The sequence below is a fragment of the Sminthopsis crassicaudata genome, chromosome 5 (genome assembly GCF_048593235.1).
Source record: "Sminthopsis crassicaudata isolate SCR6 chromosome 5, ASM4859323v1, whole genome shotgun sequence".
Classification (NCBI taxonomy): Eukaryota; Metazoa; Chordata; class Mammalia; order Dasyuromorphia; family Dasyuridae; genus Sminthopsis; species Sminthopsis crassicaudata.
This window is the reverse complement of record NC_133621.1, coordinates 91,523,038-91,532,987: the sequence shown is the minus strand read 5'-3', so window position 1 is coordinate 91,532,987 and position 9,950 is coordinate 91,523,038. Positions and strand designations below refer to the sequence as shown.

The following is a 9,950-nucleotide window of genomic DNA, read 5'->3' as shown; positions in this document are numbered from 1 at the left end:
TTCTTTGCTGTTTAAGTATCTGTACTAGTAGCCTCTCCTGACATGTGCATGTGATGAAATCTTGCATGATTTTAAAATTGAAATAGGAATGCAAATTATTTTCAGAATTTTCAAAATAAAAGTGAAGCAAATTTATATAAAGTGGGAACTGTCTATACTTTTATTTTTTATCTTTTTTGTTTGTTTTTGAGGCTGGGGTTAAGTGACTTGCCCAGGGTCACACAGCTAGGAAGTGTTAAGTGTCTGAGACCAGATTTGAACTCTGGTCCTCCTGAATTCAAGGCTGGTGCTCTATCCACTGCACTACCTAGCTGCCCCCTGTCTATATTTTTAAAAACAGCAGTATGACCTGGACATTCATACTTTGAGATTTACATGAAGCCTGAACTCCTCATCAACTCATCTATCCTCCATTGTTAGTAACCCTAATCCATCCATCCTTTCTTCAAGCTCTGAGACTGTCTTGATGAGCAAATCTTTAGAGAAGTCTGGGGCTTGACCAGTCAGACAGACTCCACCTGGCTCTTCCTTGATCCCTTCTTGGTCTCTCCTCAAATTCTCCCTACTTCCTTCCCTTATTCTTTAGACCCTGTCTGCTTTTCATCCACCATGAGGCTAGAGATACCTGAATGTAATGGGCCAGAAATCTGTACTTGAAACAAAGATTCTTACAAGGTGTTAACTCAGTGGAATTGATGAAACAATGGTTATCTAATTTAGCATGGTACTTAATAGTTCTCTAGTTAAATATGATTGAATTAATCTTACAACAAATAATGATTCCCCAGTGATATAATGATTGGCTTATACTCAGTATGATGAGTGGATTTAATTGTAATAGAGTATTTAAGAGGTCAGAGACAGACCTGGGGAGGACTCAGAGACAGACTCAGAGAAGACAGGGGACTGGAGGCTGCAGTTCAAGGTCTCAGAGCCAAGGAGAGACATCCATTCCATCTCACACCATCTTCGTGGCTGGCCTAACCTCCTGTATTTCTTCCATCTGAAGGCCTCCAGAAAGCTAGGCAAGTGCCAGGCAAGGAGACAGACTATGAAGGAGACAACAAAGACTTTTGGACTTTATCTCTGGCTATTTTTGTGGTGCTTATTCTGCTGAAAACAAGGCTGGTCCTGAGACCTCCAGAAAGCTAACCAGGACATGCACCTGAATCCTGAAGAACACTGCTTCTCATGTCTGATTGTGCCTCTCTTAGGCATATTTGGTTGTGCCCCTGAGCTATTTCCCATGACAAATGGCAAATGTTTGTGAACCGTGGCCAATGCTTCTGTCATGATTTCTTCCCATGAACCATTACTCTGCAACAGTCTCAAACTATGCTCTCTCAATCAGCGAGCTCGTTGGGATGATAGGATCATTTATGTTAAAGACAAAGTCAACTTTCTATTTGAAACTGCCAAAATTCCACATGAAAGCTGCTTCTCCACACACCTACATTCTATAGGTTTTTTTTTTTTTTTTAATTCTCTTCACATTCCTTTTGAGCATCCAAAGTTACATTTGTGAATAGTTCCACATCTTAAGTTCCTCAAGTTAAATCTTCATTTTTACACAACCGTTTCTTTTCTTTCTTTTTCATCACATAAATGCTCTATATGAAACGGGCAGCTTGAAAATGATGGCCTGCAGAGCAAGTAGGAAAATGGGGCAAAGGGAGGGAGGTACTGAGAGATATGGAGACAGTAAGGGAGCAAAGGTCTAGTTATTCCATAAATTAAATAATTAAGAACTGTTTATATGTGAGTCAGAAGAGTGTAGTGTACATAGTACAAAGCTCTTTCTCCTTTTTCAGGAAATGAAGCATCTTTAGTTCAAATAACTTTCATTTTCACCTATTTCTCTTTCTTCTTAGTCTGCCTTTTGCAGCTCTCACACATTCTACACCAACACTGAAAGGAAAGGTTAGCTCTGTGGGGCAGAAGCCTGTGCATTTTCGTCCAGCCTTACTGTTCAGATTGATCAGGTGAGGGGTTGCTGGCACTTTTTGGTGGGAAGCTACCTCTTCTGTCCTAGCCCCAGAAATGCCTTTCTCAGGCAGTCTGCTTTGTTTCTCTGCTTGCTTAAGGCTTGAGTTGGGGGTTGAGTAAGGGGGAAATAAATGTGTGATGACTGCTCCTCACTCCCCACAAGGCACCAGGTTTGACTCCTAGAGGACAAGTCCTTCTCAGGTGGATGTTTGTCCTGTCACACTTTGCCAGCTCTGGGAGTGAGAGCTGTTCTGGAGGGGTGGTGGGTGAGAGGGGAAAATTGCCCTTAATCAGGAAATCTGAAGGAAGGAACAAACCCATCTCCTGCCTATAGAGTCAGGTCTGGCTCATTACTCAGTTAAAGCTTGGGTCCTTAGGAAGGGAACAGGGAGGCATAAGTCTCAGTGCTGCCCCATTTCTCCTGTCAGAGACTAAAGTCATCTAAGATATTCTCAGGAAAGGTCTACAGAAGTGTTGCTGTGACAGTGTCTTATTATCCTACGCATTATCTATTTGTCTTCTTAAAAAGTAGTTGAGGGAGGAGGCAATACTGAACCCACAATATGGACCCACCAAGAAGGGAATTTCTGGAAGAGGAAGGAAGATATTTTAGGAGAATAGGTCAGCCTGGTTGTCATTTCTTGACCCTAAATAACATGCCTCACTTTATTCACTGATCACAAAGCTGCTCTGATTTTTTTTTTTTGGTACAAGTTGACAGGATATATGAGCAAGGCTCATTTCCAGATGCCATTTGCTGCAGATTGTTTGCACATATACACAAAAGTCAGTGATATTTCAACATGGCATTGCAAATATGCTTTTGACTTCATAAAGTCTTCTTAGGATTGTGATATCTTATGGGAGAAATTTCTGAGTTCCTACTGTGGCTAATGCTTCACCTCCATAATAAACACAATATAGAAATTGCAGATGGAAAAACCCGGGTTTTATTATTATGTTCCAGAATAGGTTTAGTCCTCAAAGAGTATCTGAATCCTAATTAAAATTTTTACAAAGTCTCTCATAGGTACTAGACTGACACAGAAAGAATATTTTTACATATTACATTCTGGTACCTTCCTCTTGGGCCATAACATTTAAAGAGAAGATAGATCCCCAATCCCATACTTCCTGCAATTTAAAAAAAGTTGATCATAATCATCAGTCACAAATCTGTGTGTTTTGGTCTTTGAACATCACACTAAGTATAAATGATGGGTGTCATTTTATAATCAGCCTTATCCAAAGCAGGGAAATGAAAAGCACTGTGGGGCAGTGGGTAGAGCTGGCCTCAGAGCTAGGGAACAGGGGAACAAGGAAACAAAGAATTCTGGCAGGAGGACACCAGACCCATCTCTGACATATGCTATGTAACCTGGACAAATCCCTTAACTTCTCATTGCTGCAGCAAATTTACTAAAGCTGGGGACTGCAGGATGTGAGTTGACTTGTACTAGTAGGAGTTTCCTCAGCAGGAATTCCCTACTCCTATGAAAACCATGAATATCCTGTGGAAAAATGTTTAAGGGCAAGGTGGGAAGTGGCAGACAATCTCAAGACTGTGTAGAGATGTCTGACATCCTCATCTCGTGACATCATTGTTCCTCTTTGAGAAGGAAGGATGAACAATAATTACAGATCTAGAACTCTTTTTCTCTGACAGAGGTAAACAAAGAGCCAAAGTCCTGGGGGTTTGAAAGTCTCATCCCCTTCTTCTAGATTTGGGATGAGGAGAACCAGAGTCAGGGCACTCAGGGCTGGCCAGAGGTTCAGCAGTGGTTCTTTGTAATAAACTTCTGACCCTTGAGCAGGTGCAGATGAGAGAAGGGAATGAGGTCAGCACATGACGTGAATAAGGTGGCAAGTGTCAGGGGGTGGAAATCTTGAACCCAACCCCTACTCTGCCCAGCCAACTGTCTATCCAACTTAGCAATTTGCCTATCCAGGTGGGATGGAAGATGAAGTAAAGCCAGAACTTCAGTTTCTATAATTTTCTCTTAACTGAGCACTCACCCTATCGTGTCTGGCTCCTTTGTGAGTTCCATACAAGACTGATGTTTTTCTCTCTCAGAACAGTCACTATCTCCCTGCTGGGTTTCTATCTAACAGGAAGTGGGAGAGCTTGGTCACTGAAGAATGAGGCATTTCTCTTTGGATCCTGCAAGAGAGTGACTTCCCTGATGATTGCCCTAGACCTCAATTTTCTTTCATTAGATAAACGGCACAGAAACAAGCTTCCACCAGCCTGACCTGGAAGAGCCCAATGGAGATCCCAGCTCTTGGTCGTCCCTATATGATTGTCGCCAGGATACCCTCGTCCCAGGTAATTACTCTCTTCAATGAACAGCCTTGTTCCAGATATCAGGAGAGGGCAGCATTGGGCAAGAGTTCTTCTGGTGAAAAATTATCAATCAGAAAGTCAGATTCAGAGACCAGCAAAGTGATTATCATGTCTCAGAGTTAGAACCCTCTGAGATCATGTTGTTCTGAAGGGAGATGCAGGGGAATGGAAATCCGAACCAGGAAGGATTGGGGATATCTGAAGAGGGCAGGGAGAGGAGGGGCTGATTCAACCTCAGAAGGGAAAGATCAAAAAGAGAAGCAATTTTGCAAGCTCCAAGAAGGAGAATACTGAGCTTTGGAAAAAGCCTTTTACTCAGAGAGAAGGTCGGAGACATAGGTGAGTTAGACATACTGTGTGGGAGATGATGGTGCAAATTATCACACACACACACACACACACACACACACACACACACACACACACACACACACACACATCCAAGGCATTTTCCATGCTAACCAGTCTGCTTAATATAAAGTTGAAGAGTAGCCTTGAAGGAGAAAGGAAAACATGATGGTGCAGAATGAGGAATTAAGGGGAATGTGTTTGGGTAGGCAGTCTTATCACTTTCCCTTGATAAGCCTGAGGCTTGCAGTGTGGAATATACAACATGACACATTGAATATGTTTTTATGACTGCACATATATAAATTATATATAATTTATTGCCTTTTCAGTGAGGAGGCTGTGGTCCCCTGCAATCTGCCATTTCCTCCCTAATGTCTCTGTCCCATTCTAGGTGTCACTTTATGGAACAAGGAGACTCTAGAGAGAAATGTGACCATAGAAGATCAATATAAGACTGAGTTTGACATCATCACCTCTGACTCCATGGAGGAAAAGACCAATGCCATGAACATCACTGGAGAGCTGAAAGCAAGTATCCTTGGGGACCTGGTTAAAGTAGGAGGCTCTGCCAAATATTTATGTGACATCAAGACCTCCCAACAGCAAGCTCGGGTCACTCTCAAGTACAGTACGACTACCCAGTATTGCCACCCAACCATGAGCCACCTGGGGGATGAGAATATTTCTTACCATGATGTGTTTGATAATGGAACTGCCACCCACGTGGTCACTGCAGTGCTCTATGGGGCCCAGGCTTTCTTTGTGTTTGATTAGAAAGGTTCCATGGATAAAAACATCAAGGATATAGAAGGAATATTGAAGGCTAATGTAGAAAAGATTCCCAAAGTATCAGGAAAAGTTTGGGGAGAGGTAAAAATGGAGGACAGTCAAGTAACATCAACTAAGGAATTCAGGTGTAAATTTTATGGGGATTTTGTCCTTGAGACCAATCCAGTGACTTATGAAGATGCAGTACAAGTCTATGCCTCCCTTCCTAAGCTGCTTAAGGGCTGTGGGGTGCCCCTCCAAGTCTGGTTGTACCCTCTGGAGAAGCTGAGCTCCAAGGCTGCCAGGCTGGCTCGAGGGATCAGCATGAACTTGGTATGGGAAGCCCAGGACACTCTGGAGAAGTTATGTGAGTGTGATAAGAAGTGCAATGACATGCTGGAGGCACCAGATCTCTCAGTCTTTTTGGCAACTAAGGAAAAGATCAGGCTTTTCCAGGAGTTAAATAGGCAGCACAGACAGCTTTTACAGAAGGAAATAGCCAAGACCTTACCCCTCATCTGGGAGGGCAGAGCAGAGGAAGATGAGCTAACTAGTGTTTTATCTAGGGAAAGCCAGTCCCCATTCAGCACCAGGAGGCTCTCTGAATTTCTAGCTGAGAAGCTCTTTGAGATGAAGGTGATAAAGTCCTACCTCGCCCTTCTGAAGGAGCTGCAGGTCGTAGCTGACCAGAATGAGTTGGACAGTGTGATATTGGGCTCTCCCCACAGATTTATCCTGGTGTTTGCATTCACCTCCTTGCAGGAGGAATCCTACTTAGCAGATTGGAAACAGTGGCTTCGGGATCCAGCACCATTAAGTTCTGGCTGTGAGCAAAAGACATATTCCTCTTGGATCAATGACACAGAGACAAGGAGAAAAGCCATACAACTGGCAGAATCCTTTTCAGCATTTGCCAGGGCCAATCATTCCACTGAGAAGACTCAGTTCATTGTGGCATCTGTCCCAGAGCAGGAGAAGCAGGGGGTCTCCATTTATCTTTATGAAAAGGGACTGCTGGTCAGCTCCAATTTTGAATTGCCACTTAAACCTCCTCCTCTGCAGATAGTTGAGATTGCACAAGCCAGTGTTTAGATCATACTGACCCCAGCTAGTGCTAGGGAGGAGAAGATCATTGGCTGTCAGGTAGAGTACCAGGTTGTAGGGGAAGAAGCCTGGACTGTCATCCCTGTGTCTGGAAAACCAGACGTCTTCAAAGTAAGTGGCCTTGAGCCTAGCACAGATTATCTGTTCAAGTTTGCTGAGGTTTGTGAGCTGGGGCTCAGTGAAAGTGATGTGAGCATTACTGTGAGGACACGTCCTCCCACTTGCCCTCCTGGGAAGCCAAAAGTTGTTTTCATAATACCAGAGTATGTAATCCTAGACTGGCAGTGTCCAGATTTCTGTGGAGTGCACGACAAGATCAAGGAATATAAAATAGAATACAAAAAGGAAACTGAGGCTGTGGATGAAGAGGGGCAAGGAAAATGGTATGAACACAGAACAGGATGTAATATGAACTGTTGGGACATTGATGGATTGACTCCTGGGACTGTGTACAGATTCCGAGTTTCTGCTGTGTATGATGATGGCTGGACTGGTTATAGCAGTGATGTGAATGACCCAGTGAAGACGTCCTTTACTACAGATGAAGCTTTAATCCTTGGTAAGGGGCTTTTTTAGCAATACTAATTCATAATGATATTTCCTATTATTGGAATATTTGAAGGGTTGCTGGGATTGATCCGTTACTCTTATTGACTCACAAAGTCCACTCAATGAAATTACAGAATCTCAGACTGTAAGAGACTTATTTACAGTTTGTAAGGGTCTATTTAATGTGGAGCTGTCTGAGGAATCAAATTTTACTCCTACCCCTCCCAGAAGAATGTCAGGGAGATAATATATTTACCAATTCCAATTACTAAATTAAGTGTCTGACATTCTTCCTATTGAAAATAATCAAAATTGACAGCTATTCCCCAATTTTTTTGAGCAATGGTTTTCATTACAGGTATATAAAAATAGTCTTTGATACAAAATTATTTTTTCAAATGAAAATCAGCTTAAATTTCCTGACTTAAGAATTTCAAAAATGTTCTTTAACATGATAAAATGAGCATCATAGTATGTCGACTCTTCTGACTCCTAGCTACTTCATATGTCTTCTGTGCAATTTCTTCTTGGGGAGTCTGAGATGTCTGTCTCTTTTCCACATGCAGGGATAGACAAGACTAGACATAATCAGAATAGGAAGCAGTAAGAACAATAACAACAACAATAATGGTCATAATGATAATTTGCATTCAATATGGAAAAAATTATAATCATTGCTTGCTTTTAGGGTAGCTTCACATCTTTCTTCTAAATATTCTCCAGAAAAAAGAGATTGAGTAGATGAGAAATCAGGCAAACATGAGAAAAAATATAAAAGAATGCATGCACAAAAAATTCTTCACTTCTAACTTCCAAAACTTAAATAACTCAAATTTTCTTGATCATTTATGGCTGATAATGTATATTTTTCATGATGAACTAAAGTACATTATGAATCATGAAAGAATTTAATTTTATTCAGTCCATTTCTATGTAAAGTACTTTTTAGTCATTTTAATTTTAGAGAACTGAGAATTCTTTGATGAGACACATACACTCATATAATTGTATGTTAAAGAAAAAATGAATACTTTATTCTATGTTTTAATCACATCTGCAAGAGAAATTTTCAATTAATTTAACACTCATCTAAATCCAAGCATTTCTAGCTTAGAGAAATAAAATTCCAAACTCCCATACTTCCTTCCTCCTCCCCAATCCCCACGTCCTTGGACATCACTCTATGTCAAGGAAACTGAAGCTAACAATGATAAAAAATTTGAACTTGGAAAATGTCACATAATGAGAAAACAATGTTTTGGGCTATTTTGCTTTATCTAGTGGATCAAGAGTGTTTTAATTTTTTTGAAATTATATCCTCAATTCCTATTCCCAGGTTCTTAGCCTTTGACCTTTTTTTAGCTATATTATTAAAGGGAAATGCCAAGAAAGCATTTTGACTCTGAAAATATTATCCTAGATATCACTGTCCTATCCTTTCTCTCACAATAGTATAATTAACAGATGATAATCCCAAACCAGCATGATGGTATCAGACACCACGACATTGGTATCAACCACATTGATTCAGAATCTGCTGTAAAGCTGTTTAGTTAGTTGTCAGTCATCTTTATGGAATTTACTAACCATGTAATGCTGTCTCCCCTGACTACACTGGGTTAGTCAGACAGTCAGTAAGAATTCATTAAATAGTGACTATGGCCAGACACTGCTGTACACAGGGGCTACAGAAAGAGACAGAAGATTGTCTTCATCTTTGAGGAGTTCATAATCTAATGACAGCTCATATTGCAAGAGGGATAAAAGAGATCAGAGATTTTCATGAGAGAGGAGTAATGCAGATGTTCAAAGAATGGGAAGAGCCATTTTGACTTTCCATGGTCCATCTGTTAACAAGAACAATGACAGGTTGGCTTGTGTTTTCCAATATGATTTGGCTCAATAGAGAAAAGGGATGTTTACATCGTTCAGAATTCTGACTTTCTCATTTTCATGTTGGTGCTTTCCAGATCCAATGATGCCGAAAGAGCTGAGACTCATCCTGGTAGGGAAGACAGGAAGTGGGAAGAGTGCCAGTGGAAATAGCATCGTTGGGAAAAAAAGTCTTTGAGTCAAAGCTCAATTCCAGGCCAGTGACCAAGAGCTGCCAGAGAGAGAGCAGAGAATGGGATGGAAGGACACTTGTCATCGACACCCCAGATATCTTTTCCTCCAAAGCCCAAACAAATGGAGATCTGGAGATCTGTGGCAGTATGGTACTCTCATCACCAGGGCCTCATGCCCTGCTTCTGGTGATCCAGGTGGGCTGGTACACCAGTGAGGACAAGGAAACCCTCAGGCGCATCCGGGAGATATTTGGAGCTGGAATCCTGTCTCACACCATCCATGTCTTCACCAGGAAAGAAGATTTAGGTCTGGAAACCCTGACAAAATACTTAAATACAACAGACAACAAAAACTTATTGTGGCTGACTAGGGTTTGTGAAGGATTTCACTGTGCTTTCAACAATAAAGTTGAAGGGGAGGAATAGGAGGCCCAACTAAAGGAATTGATGGGGATGGTAGAAGGGGTTCTCTGGAAAAATAACTGGCACTGTTACTCAAATGATGTATATACCTACATTCAAAAAAATATTAAGCAGTTAAAAGAGGAGCTGGGAGAAGAGCCAACAGGCCAGGGACAGAACTCTAAGGGAACTTTCTGTAAGAAGAATATGGCATCAGAGGAGTCAAATGAGACCCGCTCTGCCCTAGCAAATATGAAGAACATTCAGAGGAAATATCAGCAGCATCAAAAATCAGTGCGTAACAAGGAATCCCAGACCCCTTGGGTGGACAGAAACTCAGTCTGGGAACATTTTTATGCCTTTTAATAATCCAAAAACCA

General features: G+C 41.4%; 1 protein-coding gene across 1 annotated transcript; it reads left to right on the top strand.

Moving 5' to 3' along the window:
* The first annotated feature begins 3,681 nt into the window (after positions 1-3,681).
* On the top strand, positions 3,682-9,191 carry LOC141542879 (stonustoxin subunit alpha-like). Its single transcript, XM_074267559.1, has 3 exons — positions 3,682-4,312; positions 5,073-7,112; positions 9,073-9,191. Exon 2 carries the CDS (start codon positions 5,465-5,467, stop codon positions 6,539-6,541), a length of 1,077 nt encoding a protein of 358 aa, XP_074123660.1. The 5' UTR covers positions 3,682-4,312; positions 5,073-5,464; the 3' UTR covers positions 6,542-7,112; positions 9,073-9,191.
* The last annotated feature ends 759 nt before the right edge of the window (positions 9,192-9,950 follow it).

Coding starts and splice junctions, on each gene's coding strand:
- LOC141542879 (XM_074267559.1), top strand. CDS start 5,465: ATGGATAAAAACATCAAGGATATAGAAGGAATATTGAAGGCTAATGTA.